The 22,745-nt window shown below is 48.9% G+C and overlaps 7 protein-coding genes across 7 annotated transcripts; 2 read left to right on the top strand and 5 right to left on the bottom strand.

Moving 5' to 3' along the window:
• Positions 1–48: 48 nt before the first annotated feature.
• On the bottom strand, positions 49–2,126 carry BDV27DRAFT_127971 (DEAD/DEAH box helicase). The gene is made up of 2 exons (XM_032066883.1): positions 1,860–2,126; positions 49–1,800 (listed from the first exon to the last, which is right to left on the bottom strand). Exons 1-2 carry the CDS (start codon positions 2,112–2,114, stop codon positions 64–66), a joined length of 1,992 nt encoding a protein of 663 aa, XP_031927863.1. The 5' UTR covers positions 2,115–2,126; the 3' UTR covers positions 49–63.
• A 598-nt stretch (positions 2,127–2,724) lies between these two features.
• On the top strand, positions 2,725–4,659 carry BDV27DRAFT_127969 (uncharacterized protein). Its single transcript, XM_032066882.1, has one exon. It carries the CDS (start codon positions 2,893–2,895, stop codon positions 4,552–4,554), a length of 1,662 nt encoding a protein of 553 aa, XP_031927862.1. The 5' UTR covers positions 2,725–2,892; the 3' UTR covers positions 4,555–4,659.
• Positions 4,660–4,678: 19 nt separating this feature from the next.
• Positions 4,679–7,479, bottom strand: rscE (putative RSC complex subunit (RSC8)). The gene is made up of 3 exons (XM_032066881.1): positions 7,180–7,479; positions 6,552–7,063; positions 4,679–6,502 (listed from the first exon to the last, which is right to left on the bottom strand). The coding sequence occupies exons 1-3, from the start codon at positions 7,274–7,276 to the stop codon at positions 5,051–5,053; spliced, it is 2,061 nt and encodes a 686-aa protein (XP_031927861.1). The 5' UTR covers positions 7,277–7,479; the 3' UTR covers positions 4,679–5,050.
• A 200-nt stretch (positions 7,480–7,679) lies between these two features.
• BDV27DRAFT_127966 (glutathione S-transferase family protein) lies at positions 7,680–8,748 on the bottom strand. Its single transcript, XM_032066880.1, has one exon. The coding sequence runs from the start codon at positions 8,593–8,595 to the stop codon at positions 7,927–7,929; it is 669 nt and encodes a 222-aa protein (XP_031927860.1). The 5' UTR covers positions 8,596–8,748; the 3' UTR covers positions 7,680–7,926.
• Positions 8,749–10,901: 2,153 nt separating this feature from the next.
• Positions 10,902–11,564, top strand: BDV27DRAFT_127965 (uncharacterized protein). The gene has a single exon (XM_032066879.1). It carries the CDS (start codon positions 10,948–10,950, stop codon positions 11,179–11,181), a length of 234 nt encoding a protein of 77 aa, XP_031927859.1. The 5' UTR covers positions 10,902–10,947; the 3' UTR covers positions 11,182–11,564.
• A 124-nt stretch (positions 11,565–11,688) lies between these two features.
• On the bottom strand, positions 11,689–14,596 carry BDV27DRAFT_145018 (putative sister chromatid cohesion factor (Chl12); the record flags this gene model as incomplete). The annotated part of the gene is made up of 2 exons (XM_032070347.1): positions 11,689–12,121; positions 12,183–14,596. The coding sequence occupies 2 exons, from the start codon at positions 14,594–14,596 to the stop codon at positions 11,689–11,691; spliced, it is 2,847 nt and encodes a 948-aa protein (XP_031927858.1).
• Positions 14,597–15,714: 1,118 nt separating this feature from the next.
• Positions 15,715–18,647, bottom strand: BDV27DRAFT_145017 (ribosomal protein L1p/L10e family-domain-containing protein; the record flags this gene model as incomplete). Its single annotated transcript, XM_032070346.1, has 5 exons — positions 15,715–16,295; positions 16,363–16,531; positions 16,608–16,884; positions 17,400–18,508; positions 18,579–18,647. The coding sequence occupies 5 exons, from the start codon at positions 18,645–18,647 to the stop codon at positions 15,715–15,717; spliced, it is 2,205 nt and encodes a 734-aa protein (XP_031927857.1).
• Between the last annotated feature and the right edge of the window lie 4,098 nt (positions 18,648–22,745).

Genomic DNA, 22,745 nt, shown 5'->3' with positions numbered 1-22,745 from the left:
TACATGCTATAATACTGTTACATTTGACCTGAGAGTCTAACAACCCGAGAATAACAATGATAATCACATCAAAACAGGCCCAACCCGCACTCTCTCCCTAGCTCTAAACGCCTCTAATTCTTTAGCTCTCTCATCATCTTTCCGTCTCCGGCCAGCCTGCTTCTCGAACCTCTTTTTCCCCCCGTGCTTCAACTTCGTTATCAAATCCGTCGCCTGGCCCTTGGTTAAATGCTCCGGCCGGAGCGCATCCCTCCGTATCTTAGCCTTATTGAGGAAGTTCAACTGCGCCCAGGTGGCAGGTCGACGTCGCCAGGGTTGTAGAGCGGAGATATACAGTTCTTCAAACTCGGATGCCGCGAAGGTGTCAGCTGCGTGGACGGCGGATTCGAGGTCCGGGCCTGTGGCTATTAATCGGGGCCGGGTGTAGGTGTTTTTCTCTGTGGTGGGGTTTTTGTATACTTTGACGTGGTGGACTGTCCAGGTCGGTTGTTGGGGGTTATTGTTTGGTGATGTGAGGTGTTTATCGGTTGATTTCTCGATTGTGATCCAGCCGGTTGCATCGGAGAGGAGGTATTTGTTTTCGTCGATGCGGACCCAAGCATTGCGGCTTGATGAGCGGATGTACTTTTCGGATTTCATGTCCATGATTAGGTCGTAGATTGTGTCGTATTTAGTGAAGGTTAGGTTTATATCTTCTAGTGGGTCTGGACCTGGGGAGTCGTCTAGGTCTGTGGGTGGGGGTGGGTCGCTTTCTTTGTGTTTGAGGTCTTTGCCGTTGGCGTTGGCTAGGACTTCGTCTGGGTGGAGGCCGAAGAGGGTGGGTGTGGAGAGGACGCCGGTTCCCAGGGTGGCGACCATGTCGATGATGTGGCAGTCCTTTTTGCCTGGGTGGAGGCGTAGTCCGCGGCCTATCATTTGGATGAGAAGATTCCGGGAGCGGGTTGGTCGCGCGAGTACAACGCAGTCGATGTTGGGGATGTCGGTGCCTTCGGTGAAGAGACCGCAGTTCAGAAGAACTGGGTATTCCTGGTTCCTGAAGCGTTGAAGTTGGTCGTCGCGGACTTCCTTTGGTGTCTTGCCGGTGAGATAGCGGGCGTCTACGCCGGCAGCGCGAAAGGTCTCAGTGAGCTGCTTTGTGTGTTCGACATCGACGCAAAATACTAAGGTTGATTTGCGCTCTTGGGCGTTTGCCAGCCAGGCGCGCACTGTGATGTCGTTCGTTCTGTCGGTGTTCACTGCTTTTGAGAGTGAGCCGACGGCGAAGTCACCGAAACTGTCCTTCTTCACGCGGGACAGGTTGGCTTCGGATTGAACGGTGGTGAAGACTGCGTTGGCTAGCCATTCCTCGTCAATCATGTCCATGTAATCTTTATGGTAAACAATGTGGTCGATTGCCGCGCCTAGTTTCAAGCCATCGGCTCGCGATAGCGTCGCCGACACGCCGACTAGCACCGGCGAGTCGTGAGATGTCTCGTTCAGTCCGAAGTATTTGAGCACTTCTCGGTATGACGGCGCGACTATGTGGTGGGCTTCGTCCACGAGAACAAGTTTGAACTGTTTCGGGTCGAATTTGGCTATGCGGTCTCCATTTGTCAAACTCCGAATAGATGCGATGACAATGTCTGCTGCCGGTGAAGCTTTGCTGGTGCCCATTTCGATCTCGACGGTTCGGTCGGGGTAAGCAAGACGACAATGCCGAGCGGCCTGTTCGACAAGTTCGCGCCGATGAACGAGAATCAAGGTTTTGTTGTCTGTTTCATTTCGAGGAGGTACGCGGCCGATGAGCTGTGTGAAGATCACCTGGTGGAAGATATCGTTAGCAGAATCCGACTCTCAATACTGTGTAAGCTCATACAAACCGTTTTCCCAGCACCCGTCGCAAGTGAAACTCCGAGGCGCTTATGGCTCTGATCCAAATTATCAAGCACCGATTTGATGCATTCTTCCTGGTAGTCCCGAAGGACTATAGCGGGCGACTCGCGCGCGGCGGGGGCAGCGGTAGAGCTAAGGCGCAAGTGAGGTAGAAGACGACCAGCCCTCCCATAAGGACTCTGAGGTCCCAATAAGAGACGCGAAATGGGAATCCATCCCAATCTTCCACGAATACACTCCATCCAGGCTCCATGTGACTTAAGTTGATCGTTACGTAGCTGACCTGCAGCCGTGCCGATAAGTTCGGCGGAGAAGCAAACAGTGCAAACACCCTTCTTATCTGATAGAAATATTTCTACGGATCCCCTCGAAGTGTCGCATTCTTCTCGCTGCTATTTCTAGAGGTTCTTGACTCCTGCCTTATACGATGTTTAATTAGTCGGTTGATGCCGGGCATGTTTCCGCCATTTTTCCAGAGTCCATGTCAATGGTGTGCCCCTCTGGACCTCCAACCCGACAATGAGCAGCTCAAGTCTTTACGAGCCAGAGGAAGATGATGAAGCATCTGATTCCGATATCGAGACGGGAAATACGCAGTTCACCGACCCCCCCTCGTCTCCTCCGAGTCGCAGAATTAGATTGTCTTCTCCTCCTCGCCAGCTCGATGGAAAGTCCTCGTCCAAACCGGCGCAGACGCCCAGAAGGGTCTCTCGAATGCAGATGCTAGAACGTTTACAGACATCGCTGAGCAAGGAATCAGTGCAAGCATATTCCGACCTACTTGCGCAAACAATAGACGACTATACGTTCGTCGAATCGAAGGCCGGCAGCGGAAACTACCAATCTACCCAGGCCGGGATCGTGTCTTGGGCGCCGAAAGAGAAGGAAATATTCTTCAACGTCCTTGACAGAAAAGGGAAAGATGGTATCCGTGATATAGCTGGTGCGATTGGTACGAAATCAGAGCTGGAGGTCCAGGAATATCTCAGACTCTTGCAACGGAGACTAGAATGGCAGCATATGGAAGATGAGCACAGCAGAGCAATCGTCCTAGGCGATGTGCCCGCGGCGAAGGAAGTAAGTAGCGAATGCTGCGACGCCCTTGATGAATATTCTAAGCTGCTGGTACTCAAAGAGCAGCAAGATGAGGATGTTGCCGGAAGACAGAGGCATCACGATTTGTGGATAATCGATCGAGACAAAGCAGAACTAGTAGAAGAACTAGAGACGCTGGATCAAAAATCCCCAGCCGGCTCAAGCATTTATCACACGGCCAGTCTACTCAACATCCCAAGATGGATCCGGCTCTCCGAGCGCTTGTTCATGAACTTCGGAGGCGCAAGACTAGAAGATAATTGGGTGAACATAGCTTACGCGGGCGAAGCACCAGCAATAACTGCCGATGCGTTAGCCGAGTTCTATACTCTCACCGTAAGCGTGACACGCCGTTTGATTCAATCGACCCTGTTTTTCGCCATGTCAAGACTGCGCAACATGAGAGATACGGGTAATAGCAAGGCCAAGGTAGTCAAGCCGCGAGACGTTAGGACCGCGCTGGACGTGCTTAAAATGAAACGAGACGGGTTTGACTACTGGACTGGCGTAGCAAGGCGGTGCTGTTTGGATGTTTCGGATTCTCGACATAGAAAAGGATGGAAGTCCGTTCGCCTGAGTCACGACGAGGTGGAAGATATGCTGTCCAATAGGACACCCATCGATGCAGAGTCGAATCGGAGCACATCCAGACAAAGGTCAGAAAGCAGGTTGCAGAGCACAGACGGCGAACACACAGACAGCGATGAGGATAATCCGAGTGACAGTGGAAACGAGTTCAAGCCCGAACGCTCCCCATCCCCAACTGCACCCTTATCACCAGAAGTCCCCAGCGATGAAGATGAACTCCCATCGGATTCTGAAAATCAACACGCCGAACAAGAAGACCAAAAGGCCAGTTGTCTTGAAGAGCTAGAACTTTGGAAGGCTTTGGACCGGCCAGTGCCGGATTTTTCCGGTCCGATCAAGAAAGAAGATCAGGGAAGTAAAATACGCAAACCGATAGGAGAGCGCAAAACACAGCAAGAGCTTGTAGATTGGCGTGAAAGGACACTATACCGAAGCGACTGGGAGGAGTATGGTCACGAAGTTTATGATATCTATGAAGAGATATCCGAGAAGCGACGAAAACGAAGGCGCTTTGACAGTTCACGGGATCCTTCACCTGTCACAGTCGATGGTGAAAACAACCAAACAGATAAACTCAATGTTGAACCAACCGCTGGTGAATATGACGAGGACATCAACCCGGGTGAAGACGACCACGAAGACATAGAAATGGACGATTCAGCCGCCCCAGACCTAAACACCACTATCCCTCAAGATGAAGAAGATCCTGAAATTCACAATACCCGACACAAACAAACAACCGAACTTAACTCAAACCAGAAAGGAGCGGATGAATCAGACTCATCCCCACCCGTCAACACAAACCCCGGATACCGATCACCTATACTAACCCGTCGGAAGCGCATACAAGTCGAGCCCAAACAAGAAGAAAGCTCCTCTTCTAGCTCAGACGACGACCTTCCTGCACCCAGGGAATATCCGTCCTCAGAGCAGGACGAAAGGGACGGCATGCCTCTATATTCACAGCCGATGAGTCCGGCTGACTGGCCCAGCGATTGATTGGACATCCGTCCATCTAATTTTGCTATATATTGTGGCCCATTTTTCGATCTCTGGCTTTTTGTATGATATTTTTGTATGATACCACATAAACATGTTGGTCACTAGACATTTAGCACAAGAATTAACAATTTAACGATTTCATTCCACCTTGAACTGAATAATAAGGTTGAAATAGATGAACGCGACAAATACTCTAACTCCAATATAGTTGCGCCTTTTCCTAGTTGAGCAGCAAGTCAATAGTAAACCCAAACCCCAATCATTCATCCATCAATCAATCACCCAAACAGCCTCTGTGAGGTGCACCTCCAATCTTTCGTCCTGGTATCTGGTCCTTCGGCCCTAGAATATTTATGGTACAATACATGGATATTATAAATGTTAACCTGCGAACGTCCCTGTTGCATCGTAAGAAATGTATTTCATATTTTTTTTTTTTTCAAAATGGTTTTCCATTTACGCATGCCATTGGAAGGAAGGAAGCTTCCACCCATTACAGGTCCAGGGTCTTGTAGTCAGCACCTGCCTCCGCGCTCAAAGGCTGTACGACAGCCCGTGCATCACTGCCTGCAGGCTGGAAGTTGAAACGGTTTCCGATTCCTGCCGTCGCGGCCTCACCAAGCATGTTGTTTGCATCCTCACCGGGTCCCTTCAGACTAGCCGCTTGCAGGGTATCCTGGACCTCTTTTACACGCTTCTTGAAGGCCATCCGATCCAGGAACAGCTGCTGACGAGCCAGTTCAAGTTCCCGGCGTTCGGCTTCAATGATCTCTTCCATCTCGTTGAACTGCTGCAGCTTGATCTCGAACTTCTGCAGAGTGACATTGACAGCAGCAGAGACTAAGCGGGTCATCTCCCGCTCCTCGTGAGACGCAAGAGCGCCGGCACGAGCTGCTGAGGTGGCGAGTGCGACTGTGGGCAGAGAAGCCTTGGACTGTTTATCAGAGCTAGAGGTTTCTACAACCTCAGTAGTAGAGGCATCCACATCCATGGAATCCTCCGTCTTCACCCCAGAACCCTCTTTTTCCTTGCCCTTCTCTTGACTCTTGTCGGAGCCCTTCTCGAGCTGCTTTCGAAGCTCCTTACGGATCTCATCCACGGAGCGACCCGCCGCCGCAGCGGCCACGGCAGGCTCTGCCATCTGGGCCAAAAAGGCAACTACGGACAGAACGGGGTTCTCAGCCTGACTTATGGGCTCTCGTCCACCGGCAGTGCGCATATCAGGTAAGTCCTCGACATATTTGTCCTCAATCTCCAGCTGCAGGAACTTCATGACACATTCTTCCTTTGTCCTAGTGCCAACATGGTTGGCAATCTGCTCCCAGTTTTCATCAAAATTCTCCAGTCCTTCGAGGAGCAGTACAAGTTCGGAGTCAGACCAAGGAGCATCCTTGTCCGGAATTACTGAATACGCGCTGTCTTCGAGTTTAACGAAATCGGAGGCGCTATGGCTGGAAGGCATGCGGCCTTGTAAGAAGCAGTTAGGGCAAAGGTCATACTTTGAATCCGGGGCAGATGCGTTAGCGGTGGCTGGGGTCGACTTCGCATAATGAAATCTGAGTCGGGTACAATCGATGCCGCATGAGAAGCAGTGGAACTTCTTTCTGGGTTCCTTGGAAGCAGTTTCCATCGCCTTCACCGCATCGCCCGTCGCACCGTTAGTGGAGCCGTCGCCATTTGTCTGCTTCTCCTTGTCCTCAACAGCAGGTGTGATCTCCTTGCCCTTATCGTCATAGACGTTGCGGCGGATTTCGAGGTTAAGATCAGCCTTTGACACTGGCGCAGCTGAAGCTGCACGCTCAGTGGCCGGTAGAGGCTTTCCGGGCTTAACAAAATGGTTTGGCCCAGGTTGGAAGGGTTGAAGGCCGCGTGGGGTATCAGCAATAACTCGGAAGTGACCCGTGAAGGGGGGACCAATATTTGACGGACGAGTTTGGGGATCAACCTTGAAGGGGTTAGCAACTAGGTATAGCTCAAGGTTGATGATTACTCACTTGATAGTTAATCAAACCCCACTGTTCTAGGAACGAGTGAACACGCATGATCGCGCACACATCTCCAGCAAGATTACGGCGGCATGCGGTTACTGTGAGATACTCGATAGGGTTCAGTCTGTAGGTGTTGATCATGAAATCGCGATAATCTTTATAGACAGCGGGTGTCTTGCTTCGGTTCCTGCCATTGAAAAACTCTGCGAGAGCCTTTTTCTCGATCGGATGAACGGTGTGCATGTCGAACCACGTGGAGTAGCTGGGAAGAATAATGGCATGTGTTTGCGAAACAAGTTGTGAGCGCGCCGAAGATTCGATCGACGACTTGCCTTGTCCAGACTGATCTTCTGTAGCACCTTCGGCACCTGACTGCGCAACGCCGTCGGCATTTTCTTCAGCACCCTCGCTTTCCTTCTTTGGTTCAGTCTCTGTGCCGCCCATCTCCTCGTCCTCCGGTTCGCCTTCGGTGTTTTGAGCTTTGGGTGAGGCCGGAGCGTCTAAAGGATTATCAGTCCCTGGAACATTCAGTCTCCCATTTTCCTATGACTCTTGACGCGATTGCGATCCGGAGCATAAGGTTGCGAACGTTGACAAACTCCGCATTCTATTAGGGGAGGGAGGGCAAACCCACCGGAAGGGTTGATCACTTCACCTGGGGCATCTTGGGTGGCAGTCGCGGAGTGAATGTCATCGACAGCGCCGCTGGAAACGACGTTACTCTCGTCCATGTTGATAGAATGGTGGTCAAAGAAGGATACGGAGGTCGCAGGCAGCGGAGCAAGGGTCTCTGCTTAGAAGGCCAATGGAGGCGAGTGACAGGGTGCGGATGCAACCCTTAATCAACTGGCTTATCAATAAGTGTGGCAAACTGAGCCTCCGGGATAAATAACGGAAGTGACACCAAGCGAAGAAGCAATGAGGTGACGATGAGGAGGATGGCTTAGTAGCGGTGCAACTGTCGCGACACGGCTGTCGCTCCAAAAGTTCGCGCCAAGAGCCTCAGACACGCTAGCCACTTTGGGAATAGGCATTCTCTCTTTTTGGCCAGTACTCCGTGTGCCCTGCTTCCTACTACTTTCTTCTACTACTACTCCGAGTATAAAATATCTAAGACTACAATTACTTAGACCGATTGCCTTGCTTCATGTAACTACTCAACTGCGAGAGCTCCGTATCACACCAGTATGGCCTTTGAGTTACTTCTTCCTCGGCAGGAATGGTCCACCGGACTCATCATATAATTTACCCAAAAAACATGAACCATGGTATCATCGATACTATCGATTTATTAAAATTATAATGCAATTCTAAATACAGGCTTCATATGCTAACTTCTCTGAGCAAGAACCGGCTAGCTCTTTGAACCACTTCGCTCCCTTCAAGGCTGCGTCATTTTCGAGGTTGCCTCAGCCTTCTCTGCCAACGCTTTGGCAATGGCAGGTCTAGCCTTGATTCTCTCCAGCCAGGCATTGAGATGAGGGAAGTCTTTTTCCAGCTCAAATGCATCTCCGGTGATCCAGGGAATGATGCCGAACCAGGGAACGAAGGAGAGGTCGGCATAGCTGTACTTGTCGCCAACCAGATACTCACGGTCCGCAAGAACGTTGTTCATCGTTTCCGACACACGACGGATTTCGTTGATGTAGCGCAGCCGGGCACTTTCGACCTTCTCGGGGTGGTATTTGGTGAACCATACTGCCTGGCCGAAGTAGGGACCCTGACCCGACATCTGGAAGTGGAGCCATTGCTTGGCGTGGAAGTACTCAGGAGTACCGGGTTCGAAACTGAACTTCTTCTCTTTGTCGTAGGTTTCAACCAGGTATTCGAGGATAGCACCCGACTCCCACAGGGTGATTCCTGTGTTGGGATCCTCGATGGCGGGAACACGGCCGTTGGGGTTGATCTTGAAGAAGGGCTCACTCTTGATTTCTGCGAATTGAAGATACTTGTAATCGTAAGGAACATTGAGTTCGTTGAGGAGCATGGCCACCTTCCAAGGGTTAGGGCCGGCGGAATGGCCGTGGAGGATAAGAGGCTTAAGAGACATCTTCACTAGATACTCTGCTGATGAATGGGAACGATTGTTGTTGTGTATTGAAAGAAATAAGGGTAGTGGTTTGTAGCAATGTTGCCGGGGAAGCGTGAGGTATATGCCTCTTTAAATACCTAGGATCACACAATTTCCGGATAGGTTGCGGTCATTCCGTAGTGGATATTTAGCATCCACTCAGATCTGAATGAATATCATGGAATCGGGTGGTTTGCCGCATAGCTGCGGTACGCTGACAAATGCACATTGGGGGAGATATAGGGTTGGTCTTTTAAGGTTGCATTATGAGATGTCATGCCTATCCACATTGACCGATTATTGGAGGAGAGAATCCATTCGTCTTCTTCCATCGAATGTCATCGAATGAAGCTGAATCTGTCATCGGTTGCACACTTGGTTGCACTGGCTGACCTTCCCACATGCTTTCTAATCAACCTCCGAGATCATGGATCTACATGATATTAGCTTAAGCTCCTGGCAAATGAAACAAAGTGAGGGTTGTTTAATAAGACCTGGTATGGTGGGCCACTTATTTTATCGTAATGTCTTTTAAGTGTTGGTGTTGATTGGAAGGGGGGGCTTTGGATAATAGTCACCTTTAACGCCAACCCTACGACTTTGGGCATATCTTGAGGGTGATCCTTGGCGACGAAAGGTACTACTGGAAAAATAGCATCAAAGGAAAGGCTAGCCATGTAGTTGGATTTACTTTCTCTTCTTCTCCTTTATTGAGTTGCGTGTTCTCGCGAGATAGATGAAATGTATTATGTGGTTGTTCAGCGGGGTTGGATTTATATATAAATCTAAACAACCATAAAACAAACGTCAACCAATCACGGCTCCAGTATACAAAGTTACTATAACACTGGTACAAAGAGGTCAATTCAACGCAAGTTCGTGACATGTAGTATTATGTTATGCATGCAGGAAATCCGCCTAGGACGAACCCAGTAGCACCGAGTGGACTGTACATTTTCTACTCCGACGCCTGACGCACCGATTTTTCTGCCCCCTGTCTACCACATGCTTGTTTATTCTAAAATTATCTCAAAGTTCTTGATTAACTAACTCAGCTTGACTATATACTCTTATTCCGAAATGCCCTCATTTTGACACGCCGACTCCGTGTCTTTCTTTGATCGCTATCGGAATGAAAAGTTCGACGTCGGAGTTCGGAATAGCGACATATGTCGGAGTATGCCAAGACCAAGACCATTCTGGCCGCACTGCCATAATAGACTATGCTCTATACGTAGAACGAAGTAGAGCTGTCTACAACACTCTAAACGTATCCAGTAACCGCGATAATTGAAATCATATGTCGGAATTCAAGATTCTGACGTATGCAGCCATGAAAGCCTAATGCCCATCCTGAGTCACTCCGGAAACCCACCAATGACCGATAACAGCAAACTGAGCAAAGCAGACAAACAAAACTTTAGCTGAATTGAACGAGATGGCTCCAGATCCAAATTTCTCGGCAAGTGGAGTCCAGGCCCGATTGTCATAAAGGGATCCCAGTTACAGTGTAATTTCTTAGTAAAAGAAGAAAAAGACAGACTGTGGTTCCTCCAAAAGCCTGACATACGGGGTAGTAGGTACTACTCACTTAACCCGAATGGGTGCCCTACCTACCAGACTCCCACCCCGACATCCAAACAAAGCTAGAAAATACGAAACCACCGACCACCTCCTCTAACTCTAAGCGAGATTCTAGACTATCTTCTGAGTAATTCGGATTCTACCCGAATAACTTCACCGACTTCGTGTTTGTTCACGCCCTTCGCTCCTTGGTATACCAGAATAGACTGGTCTTGTGGGGTTGACACGAGCAGTCATGACGCATTTTTGGCATATCATCAGGCACTCAAGCCACCTGTGGATCCCTCTCCAGGAATGAAGATACTAGAGTGTGCTTGGTTGGAGCGGATTGCTAAGCCTTACAGCTAATCGTTGTGGTGGGTCATGTACTTGCTTTGGCGGCTTTCTTTCTTTTTTTTTTTTTTTTTCTTTTGGGGTTAGTTGTCGTACTCCGTAAGGCGTCGGAGTAAAAATGCGTAACACGGTACGGAATGGAATATAAGGTACTTGGAGGAGTGAATTGACTGCATTTGAGAGGGTATATATAGACCGGGCTGGATCTTGTTTTGCATCTTTTTCATTCTATCATCAAACATTGATTACTTTCACTCGAACAAGATCAATTCATAATATATTGAAACTACTGCTATAAATACTTCAAGACTCCTTCCGAACTATACAAACCAAGTCAAACCAAGCCAAAGAACAACCACAACCATTCCTCTACATAAACCAACCCTCTCAAAAACCTTCTATCTAAAAGAAACAATGACCTGCAAATCTACAAAGTCAACTACCACCGTCTCAGACGATGCGGCATCAACCCACTCCTACCTTTCCACAACAACAACCCTGAAGGGCACCGACGCCGAACCCACCACGAAGAAATGGTTCTCCCTGAAGAAGACAGAGAAGACGGGTACCTCTACACCGAAGCGCACCAAAAGTTCCGAAAAAGCGCTACACTATGAGGCCATGGCTACCTACCTTGCGTATCGGTGAAGATGCAAGGAAAGGCGATATATCATATCCATCAAGAGATCGAAAGGATCATCGAACGGAGCTAATGCTGGGGATACATGACAACTCATTGATGACGTACCGTACCCTTTCTGCCTGGTGCACCTCGGGGACTTTGCTTCGATTTTTTCTTCTGTTGGGAAAATTGGCGTTTGGGATTAAATATTAGATTGCACGATGCGCTGTGTTTACGATTTTGAGCGCTTTGGTTTGAGATCGAACTCTTGTTCTTGATGTTTAGTTAATACTGAGTATTGGGATGTGGTGATCGGTTTCTCTGCAGAGAACCGAGTGCATAATGGATTATATTTATTATCTTATGATTGGGAGACTGAATCTTTTTGTTCATATAAATTGAAGGCGAGCATACCTTGGCAGCCATACGGTACGTCGGCTTCAGAATATTACTAGCGAAGATTCTATGAAATCGGAGTTTAGAGTTATCATCTAGTCATGACTGTTTCGTATTAAGGCTATGTACTAAATTCCTTATAGTCCCGCTAGCAACTCGCTCATTGAGATGGGCTTTCGTACGGCATTCGAGAACCCGTCGTGATACGTCACCCAAACCTTTCTGCCTGCCCTTGAAGCCTCGTTCTGCACTGGATTCTCGTGTGAGCCCCCAGGCTGCGGCGAAGGCTCGCGGATTATCCGTCCGAAAAAGTCGCGTTTGACACCAGCTTCCCGGATTGTTCTTTTTGCCCCCTGTCCATCGTCCTGTATCTGGCCGTCTGCAGACTTGCGGGCTGATTTCTTGGGGCCAGTAGTCGAACTCAATGTTTCGGTTTGTTTTCGTACCGTCTCTTTGCGGTACTCCTGGTCAAGGACTTGCCGAACAGCGTAGCGCACTGGTGCGGCGCTAGTTGTTCCTGTTGATGAATGTCCTTTGGTTTTCGAGAATGTTACGAGTGAATCTAATGGACTGTTGGACAGTTAGCCTGGAGATCTTGAAATGATGTCTAGATGCAAGTGGTGTAACATACGGCTCCATGCGATATGCCCACCCCCCATGCGCCCCGCCTTCACCCTCTACCCGCACCTTTTCGAATGTCACACCTAGTCCCGTCATGACACGGACGGCTGCCTGCACGAGAGCCCGCTCGCTTTCTTTACGCACACTGGCCATGCTCTTCTGTTCCCCGCTTCCCCGTACAACAACCGGTTTTACATCAGGCGACAACATCCGCATGAGGTTGGGGACGAGGTCAGTGACCAGACAATCGGTTGCTCGGAAAAGCCGTAGCATTGGAGCAGTTAACGAAGACTGAAAACCATTGACAATTGCACGGTTCTGCTTCAGAGCCTCATTAGCGGCAAACTCTGCCCTGGGTCCTGAGAAAGGGTGTTCCTCCTCTCCCTCTTCGTCAGGCTCATTACGAGTGCGCTTGCCATAGGCGGACGCAAACAAATGGTGGAATGCGACCACGGGCTGGCTGAGGTACGGTGTGAGTTCCCAATCCTGATTAGAGAAAACCTTGGATGAGATAGTATCATGAAAATGCAGCCAGTCATAGGCGTTGTTGGGCTTAGAGAGAAATGTGTCGTCCTGATATGTCTGCAGGGGATATGAAGTAAAGCACTCCGTGACGCAGCGGTCGTAATCGCCACTGGCGTCAACCATCTCTCGTAGTCGGTTAATGGCATGGCGCTTTTTGAGGTCGGCTACACCCACAGGAGTCTTCGCGTTCTCATCGAAAGGATCACGGAAGGATTCGGTGTTGATAGGGACGTCTGCAAAACCAGCTCCTTCCGTGAACACACGGTCGACAATGTCGTGCACGCCTCCACGGTTTAGGCCTTTGAAAAACGAATTGCCTCCTGCAGCCTCACTCAGAACATTCTGCTCAAGCCATCTTCTCGTCAACCGCATAGACTCTACGCTCTCGTATTTCAGCTTATGGGCCACCCATTCCGCGGCGACAAGGACACTTCGAATATCGCCTTCGGCCGTTCCGCTGTTTTTGGAGTTGGCTTGCTTCCTTCGGGAAACACCCCATGACGCTTCACATAGCCTTCTCACTCCGTCGTTATCGGCGGGGATGCCTTCCAAGTTGAAGATGCCCCTCATGCGCGAAACCACGTTCTCCAAAGGTGCTTGGCGCACATGGATCATTTCAGCAACAGAAGACGCTCTTAGTGGCCGAAGGCTGGGGTGGTATACATCGTTGCAAACCAGGATAAGGGGCCGCAGGAAGCGGAAATTGTCTCCTTTCCTTCTTCTGCCCGCCGTGTTTTGTTCCGATGAGCGTGACGCATTTTTCTGGTCGAGAAGAACCAGGTCAATCAATGCTTTCATGAAACCTCCCTCACCGCCGCCACCAGATCCGCCAACAACACCGTCTACCTCGTCGACGACAACGCAGACTGGCCGCGCTGCTTTCCGAACCTTTTTCTCGCCTACTTCCACGTTCATCCCCTTTACGTTTTCCGTCCCTAGTGCATCTCGGATTCTCCCTTTCACCACGTCCTTGCTCCGATCATCACTAGCATTGATCTCCAGCACCTCATAGCCTGCTTGTTTGGCACAGACATGGGCCAGTGTTGTCTTTCCAAGACCAGGAGGTCCACATAGCAACATTACCTTTCGGTGCGGTCGTTCCTCCTCATTGCCGGACTTTTTGGGTTTCGACCTAGCTAGGTTGGGATAAACAATAGATTCCCACCCCTTTAGCCAGCGCATGACAGATCGGTGTGTTCGTTCGTCTCCTATGAGTTCGGTAAATTTACGAGCACGATATTTCTCGGTCCACATTATTGTTGCTGCTTTCCTATCCTTCTGATTTCCCTCTGCGGCTTCAATCGATTGCCGCACTACAGGGACAGGTGGGGGTCTAGACGTTTTTGACTGTTCGGCCTCCTGTGCAGCTTCGTCCATAAGTCTATGTATATCAATACCATAGTAACTCTTTTGAGCTCTCCCTGGAGCCGTGGTTGATCGGCCGGCAACAAGTCTTTCATAGGAAACAGTGGCTGCCGTCTTCCTTAGCGCAACATTGTGCGTCTTGCCCGAGCAAGTCTTTATCTGTATTGACGCAGGCCCCCTTCGTGGTAAACTGAAAGATGTAGGTACTGAAGTAATTGGAGCGGTAGTTGGGGCGTGTAGTGTATCAAGTGTAGATGTAGAAGTCTGGGCGAGCTGTGAGAGATTCACCGGCTCCGTCGGCGCAACAGGCGGTTGCCCGATGAGTTGGTCTTCGATTTCAAATTGGCTCCGTAGATGGGCATCTCCAAATGCATCCATCTCATCCTCATCATCATCGTCATCCAAGAATCCTCCCATAATCTTTTGCCGCTTGGGCTCCCCCGACTGAGTCTCTTCTCCATTCTTCCTTTTCTGCGGGTCCGTCGGTGAAGGAGCACTCGATGGAAAGACGACGGGTGACGATATAAACGGCATCTTGGCGACGGGAGGCGAAGACGGTAGAAGAACTAGTGGGCGAACAGGCGAGTTCACGTTCCCCAGCTGGGTCTTCCTGCTAGGTTTCGTCGGAGTTTCTAAATCACCGTCAGAATGCTTCGCATCACCATTATCTTCCTATGCGACAGCATACCAGGTCTTGTATCCTCGTCACTCCGAAACACATCCGAGAGATTCCAAGCCCGGTCTAGGATCACGACCTTATTGCGGATATCTTCCTGTCGCTGCAGATGTATAGCCTCGAACTCGTCGGAGAAAGATTCAGAGGGCGGGAGTATATCTATATCGTCCGGTTCCTGGGAATGGAGGTGTATGGCGGGATCAAACGAGTGCGGGAATGACGACGGTGGTGATTTCATTAAAGCGTTCAAGAGGTCATTTCATATTTTGATAGAGCTGTAATACCCAATTGACCAGTTTGGTGATACTCTCTACTCCGTATCTGTGGACCGATTAGATGGAGTGGGTGATGCGACGCGCTTGAACGCGCCGACGGGTACGCGCTAACCCTGAATGGGTGTCAAGTGCATGCGGCCCAGGGGCAGAGTGACGCATGTCCTTCTATATAGGTGTACTAATGTACGACAGAATGGACATAATATTGTTCATTATTGATAATTGTTTACAAAATGACTGAATAATGGGCTGAAATTTCTCTCCGGCCATAGCATGAGAGTCTCCAAAAGGGAACGAAAGGTGCAATATTGGGGAATATCTCGCTACGATAATATTGCATACATATAGCAACCACAACAGTTGATATCTTGCCATAGAAAACTAAATGGAAGGGCCTATGGCCGCAGCATTCCATGAAGCTCCCACACCATTGCCTGTACGGTTAAGGGTGCATAGCTCCAGCACTGAAGCACATCACCGAAGCACATCACCAAAGCACATCACCAAAGCACATCACCTATGCGTTGAATCAAGGCTTTACTCACGAAGATCGATACAAGTATAACGTGTTGTAACTAGGAGTCTAATTGCAATTTCCTAGTGCTAACAATGGATGGTATACTGTATGATTGACTCCGCCCCGGAAGCTCGCATGAGACAAAAAGAAATCATGATACAAGAACACAAAAGCGATAGGCAAACTAAGCCTGGCTCTTCAGCTTTTCAGTCAACTCCGGCACCTTCTCAAAAAGGTCGCCGACAAGGCCGACATCCGCAACCTGGAAGATAGGAGCATCAGGGTCCTTGTTGATAGCAGCAATAACTTTGCTATCCTTCATACCAGCAAGATGCTGGATAGCACCGGAAATACCAGCGCAGAGATACAGCTGAGGCGCAACATTCTTGCCAGTCTGGCCAACCTGCAGACTGTTATCAGCGAAGCCACTGTCAACAGCGGCACGGGAAGCGCCAATAGCAGCCCCGAGCGTATCGGCCAGAGGCACAATAACCCTATCGAATTCCTCCTTCGACTTCAAGCCACGACCTCCGGACACAACACGGGCTGCGGTACCCAAGTCGGGGCGTTCAGACTTGGCAAGCTCCTCAGAAACCCACTCGGTCTGGGCGGGTGCCTTGGGGTCAACTCCCTCAACAACCTCTGCGGAGCCACCCTCGGTTTCAACACCCTGGAAAGCAGTGCCTCTAACGGTGAGGACCTTGATGGGGTCGCTCGACTGAACAGTAAGAATGGCGTTTCCAGCATAGATAGGGCGGACGAAAGCTGTGTCAACCATCAGCACATATGACTCATCGACAAAGTCAACTTCCTCAGTCTTCCTTATACGTACTGTCCTCGCTCTCAATTCCAGTGATATCGGACACCTGCTGGACATCCAGCAAAGCTGCCACGCGAGGCAGAAGACTCTTTCCGAAAGCGGAGTGGCCGCCAATGATGTGGGTGTATTCGCCCTTCTTGATATTCTCGACGAGAAGAGGAGCGTAGTTCTCGGGGAGACCCTAGTGTTCCATTTACGTTAGAAATCTCTGACATCGTGATCTCACGGCTCCCGGGCTAATCGTAGCGACCTCGTACCTTCTCATAAGCCTCGCTGTCCACGGCCACTACCTTATCCAGGCCCTTAATCTTAGCTGCCTCCGCAGCCGAGGTTCCCTTAACGCCGTTTCCAGCCACGAAGGCAGTGATGGGTCCTCCTAGCTTCTGCGCAGCCGCAATCGCAGAGAGCGATGAGGTCTGGAGCTTGCCATCACGCTGTTCAAGGACGGCCAAGGTGGAGAGAAGGCGGGCGAGCGCAGACTGGTTGAAGGCCCGCGGAGCGAGCTGCGAGCGGACGGCGCGAAGGGCCGAGTGTCTTGCGATTGGGATCATGATGGTGTATATATTGGGTCAATTATGAGAACCTGCTCTGGGCTCTTGTCGGGCTGCCAACAAGTAGGTGCAACTGCATAATAGTTGAAGTTCTGCCGACGCTTTTGGCGGGCGGGTGGCTATCATCGGTCCGCCAAGCATCCGCCGATCCTCGGAGAGCTCGGTTAACTAAGGGCGGTGTCCTCTGCAAAAGTGCATGACATGTGCCTTTTGCAAGGCTACCTACGGAGGACCTGTGTTGACTGACCATAGTCAAATCTTAAGCATACCTTATACCATTGTATTGCTGGAAATTTTCTAATAACAGAATGAACATCAAAGCACAGTACTAGTAGTAACAATAACTTTTTTTCTTCAAAGGGTATTGCAAACACGCCCTATTGTCTAAATCATAAAAATCGACACACGTGACAACAGTACGCCGCCGGAGAACCTATAGTTGCAGTTGACAAATATAATCCATATAACACCATAGCAGTAGTATATTATGAGGTCGACTTTCTCTTCTTCTTTCCAGCTTTCGTAGCGGATTCTGTCGTCTTGGCAACGTTGCCATCCTCCAGGGCCTTGGCCTTCTGCTTCTGAAGCTTCTCTTTCCTGGCAGCGGTGTCCTCGTCCTCATCAGCAGCCTTGGGTTTCTTGGACTTCTTATTGCCCTCCAACAGCTTCTCATCTTCCGCATTCTGCTTGCGCTTCTTATTCTTGGCGCCTTCGAGGGCCTTCACATCAGCCACAGCGGCGTCTTCAGCCACATCACCCTCCTCAACCCACAATTCATTGGCTAACCAGATTGGCATGGCCATAGTAGTGGCACCCTTGATGTGAAGGGCCTTGATGTTCCTCCAGCCCTTCGTAATGAATTTATCAGTCAAGCCCTGAACAACAGCATCGACATTCTCAGACAGCTGCTCCGGGGTAAACTTAGATGAACCAATGCGGATGGAGGCAGTAGTGGCGGGAGCCAGCTGGACAGGTGCTGAGTGGAGTGCCTTCTCGATCTCCTTGGCGACAATTGCAGGAGAAGCGAAAGCACTGTCTTCTTCCTTCGATTTCTGCTTCGGGTCCTTCTTCACCCTCTTGCCGTCCTTTTTCTCAACCTTAGCAATGGAAATAGGAATAGGCCGCTTGCTAGACTTGTAGAAGATCTTTCCAAGGGTATTGACCAAGCGCAAAATGATCCGGTCATCCGCCAGGAAAACATCGTGCTCGGACAGGAGTTGTCGCCGACTCTCAAAGCTCTGATATCTGGCCTTCAATTTGGAGTAGCCGATAACCCGATCAATGCGGGAAGTAAGATGTTCAGGGAAAGAAGGATCGGTAACAATGTTCTTGACTGAGCGCTGAGGGTCGGCGGTGATAAGGCAGACACTGAGGTTCGGGGAGTCATTGAGGGAGTGTGGGACGGTAATCTTGCCGGGCTTCAGGCGGTTCTTGTCGACAACGTGCTTCTTAGTGGTGACCACGAGCCAGACAGCCTCGTTGTTGAGTGGAGTTTCATCGTCGGACTCGTCGTTGTCTCCAATAAGGGTCTTCTTGGTCGCAGACTTCTCTTTTTCCACCTGCTTCGATTTGATGTGTCGCAAAAGCGCAGAAGAAGCTTTGGAAACCTGCAGGCGTATCGTTAGCTACTGAGATCACGTTTGCCATTGTTGACCCGGGACATTATCGGTTACATACCTGGGTCTTCTCGAGTTGGTAGGGGGACCCGGAGGCCACCTTAGTAGTGACCGCTGTTGAGGACACCATTTTGCTATCTTATGTCGATTGCTGCAGATTTCGACTTGTCTCGAATTCTGCGATAATGGAAATCAAAAAAATTCACGGGAAGGCGGTGGGCAAATTTGTCCGGTCTTGGCATCGACCTCAATCGTGGATTAGTCATTCATGCTCTCAATGCGGTAGCAATCAGCTACTACTGCAGGTCTACTCTTCATGATCGTCGCTCTAGTCTAAACGTTCGGTGGAATGTGTCATTCAATATGATAGACGTATAAAAGTGTATCCTGTACCGGTGATTACAATTTGACTTGGGATACATCAGACTCCTCGTGTTGTCCGTGAGACGAAAAGAGATAAACTAGGCAGCCAGTATGCTAAGCCAATGGTACTTACAAGTAAATCGGACGTCTAGAAAAGGAGCAAGGGGGAAAAAAAAAGAAAAAGAAAAAGAAAAAAAAAGGGCAGGGAAAAAGCCTCGGATGCAGCTCTCAATCGTGCATTGGAATAGAGTCGTTGTTGCCTACTGTCGTCCAAGGTGTACGTGGAGCCCGGAAGCTCGGCTTGTTGTCGTTGACTCCATGAAGGTTGAGGGGAAATATTAAACCCCGTCCTTTGAATAGTACTCCGCATTCCATGGACGTTTGATTCTATAGGGCAGAACAATCAGTGTAGCCGAAATTATATATCTCGATTCAATTTATACACATCCATGTATCATGGTTAGATACCAATCCTGAGTTTTCTAGGCATGATACGCCCCCTTATGTGGGGAACACGTCAAGCTAATATTTTTGAGAATTTATTTTCTTGCTCAATGGGCTGACATTTTCTAGAGACTGCCCTGGTGCCTACTTGAGAGCAGATATAAAATGTAACAAAGAGAGAGAAAAAAAATGGCCCTAGTAAAATACGTTGAAAACAGCGGGAAGATAATTATATACTCGTTCTGGTGTAGCTGTACTCCGTAAAGGTGTAGCGCTCCGAATCCCCACTACAAGCCACCCAATATCCATGGTTCGACCACAAAATCAGCAGAGTGTATGGAGTAAAAGGCACTAGAAAAAAAAAAAAAAATCAATTATTAGATGCAAAGTGTTGCACGTTACGGAGTATACGGAGCCTAGCCGGTAGATACCCCTGACGACTGATAGCTTCCCTGGTGCCCCACGGGACGAGATGGAGTACGTAACAACGGAAGATAAAGCCACGCAAGTGTGATGCTATTCGCAAACTCTTCGCATGGACTACTATAGGATCACTTCAGAGTTCGAACCGGTGGGAACCCGGAGGTCGTCTCTAGCGTAATATTGAACATGACGCATACGTGCTAACATTTCATAGGAGAGTATCGGCACGATGGCCAACGCGATAACCATGCTAGCGATAAGAAGGAAAATTCCCCTTAAACAAATTATTGTTCCATACTTTGCCAAATTGACTAACGGGACTAGCGAAGTAAAATCGTTATGGCGATGGATACGTCCACGCCTTAGTCTGCTCCATAGGGAATAATAGGACGATTCCTCGGAGAAAAGCGGTTTTCATAGAGAAGACTAAACAACGCTTGTATCTCACTTTATCAAGTGCCAAGCGGCTTGCATTGGAGGTTTTCGCAGGGTCTTCGGCTCACTGTGCGCAGCCTGCCGTGTATGTGTAACTGTCAAGTGGGCACACGACTGGTCTAGAGTGATGGAGAGGTATTTACTCGGCAAGTCTATTGATGTTTGTCTCCACGGCCAGGTCTTAGCACTTACTTGGCACTACACCGACGTTTCCAGCAAAGACATACCATACCTCCGTACAGCGAACGTTCCTTCTCTCATCGTACGACCAAGCTAATATAGGAGGAATTGACGATAGCGTCGGTAGACCCGCGAAATCAGCTATCGAGTTTGCCCATGGGTTCGTCGCAAGGTTTTTATCTCGAATGGATGTAGTCCGATTAAAGAGGCCAAAGATGCGCTATCTGCCTCCTATTCGTGAGATAATATAGTGGCTGTGTGGCTGTTGGGTGACAGCCGGAATTCACGTCATGAAGAATCCAAACTGTCCTGTTGACTACTGTAATTAATTAGGATATCGATGTAGTGGCGCTGTAAGGAATGGCATAAGAATGCTACAAATTCCGGGCCACATGGTTCAAGAGTGGGATCTGCAGGTACGCTCGTCCATGTATAGGCTGATGACCAGTATTCTGATGCTTAGCAGCTGATCACGAGCATCACTAGAGGATGGATATGTGTATGTAAATTCTTGTGCCGTACAGCAGTAAGTCAAATACAGACGCCATGCATGATCCTAGAAAGAAGTATGTAATGTCTGAGTTGCAGGGCCTGAAGGATACCCCTAGTTCCAGCAAGGGCATAGGCGAGTCGGATGATATGAACATTTTTGTTCTGCAAGGCGCTCAGATCTTTCTTTCTACTTGTGTTATTTACCCTGCAGCATCCGAAATCCTAGGCACTTTTATGTGGCTGGGCACCCTTGAGAACACAGGTAATATCCGCTTGTAGGAGACATTCCTACCTAGGCATGTTTTTTTTTTTACCATTATGTCAGATGAGATCACGCTGCATGTCGGTAAGCCCAGCCCTCCTTAATTCATCATGTGAGTTTGGTTGGGTATCTGAATCAATCGCGCATGATTTTCTATGTCTGTACTCCGTAAAGTGTACAGTATATATAGGGTTATACAGAAGATAGGATGTGTGATGTGTTCATGCGGGGCCCGTTTTAAAGATGATGATACTCATCTTACATCAGCTTCGTGATTTGGTAACCGTCAATGTTGTAAAATAAATAGGGTGGCTGACAGCGCACCATGCATTGTAGTTTTCGTGGAGTAAAAGGAGAATGATAATTATATGAATAAAAAAAAAAAAAACAGCAAAACAGTTCACTAATGCGTTATCGCAAGGGGCTCAGCAGTGTCTGGAGCCTGGTAACTGGATATGTTTATGATGAAGAACGGTAGATACTCCGCAACAGTCTCCAAGTCTAGTCGATTTGAAAGAACGTTGGTAGCGGGAGATCCTCTATCTATCTTTTTTTTTTCTATTTCATTTCATTCATTCATCTTAATTTTAATTTAATTTTATTTTTATTGATTTATTTATTTATTTATTTTTTTTGCAAAAAAAAAACCTTTCCATCCCGATCGTTGCATGGAAGATGATCTGGAAGCCTGCAGTGAACGCAGATCCCAGTGGACTCTCTGCCGCGCCAGAGTGGTAATGGTGCGTACAGTGCGTACATCTATTACTAGTAGTGGTAAGATGGGTACGGCTACCCCGACGGCTATTAATACATACTCCGCTATAACATACAGTTGGACGGTCGAGGCTGGTCGGATTGATTGATAGAGTAAAAAGTAAAAGAAATATGATGGAAAGAGGACCGATTTCTACGATGCCTTCCAGACTCTGCCCCTTAATGGGCCAGTCACGGGCACGTTGCGCTACCGTACGGCCGTGCAGTAGGCAGATTCGAAATCATGACCAAGGCAAACACTCGGGATATTATTGACGTTTGGTTTTTGGGTCCATTTAGAGTGATCTATTGGTAGATAATGAACAACAGAAAAAGGATTAGCAAACTAGAAAAATGCCCATATTACTCTTCTACTTCTCCCTAACCATGGTCGATAGGTAAAAAGGTACCTCAGCCTTGAGGGGCTTTTTCAGGAAGCTGCTAATAATACCGGCGGCCCTAATGCAGCCAAACGTAACGATCGGAGATGAGACACTCGAATTTTGTGGCAATGGTTCGGGACCTCAGCCTGCGGTTGATTGGTGTACCTGACTGAGGGGAAAGTCAATTTTCCACCAGCCAATGCCTGTGTGGCCGTGCTGATTGGCTAGACCAGGCCCAGAGTAATTTCGGCAACCGCCAAGCTTGCATTCAGGAACAGGAAACTTCCAAACATGAAAAGGAAGTCTAAGGGGAAAGAGAAAAGGAAAAATCAACCACCTTTGCACGGCGGCCTTTTGACGTGGTATTGGAGAGGTTCCAGACAATTCCTAGGGCAGGAGAGAGGTATTGAAATGAACGATACTCGTGAGATACTGAAAATTAGTTGAGCTTAGTAAATTAGTCAAATTACTACCACAATTCTGGACGGTTGTG

This window comes from Aspergillus caelatus (assembly GCF_009193585.1).
Source record: "Aspergillus caelatus strain CBS 763.97 unplaced genomic scaffold BDV27scaffold_82, whole genome shotgun sequence".
In the NCBI taxonomy this organism is placed as follows: domain Eukaryota; kingdom Fungi; phylum Ascomycota; class Eurotiomycetes; order Eurotiales; family Aspergillaceae; genus Aspergillus; species Aspergillus caelatus.
This window is presented reverse-complemented; position numbering and strand designations above follow the sequence as displayed.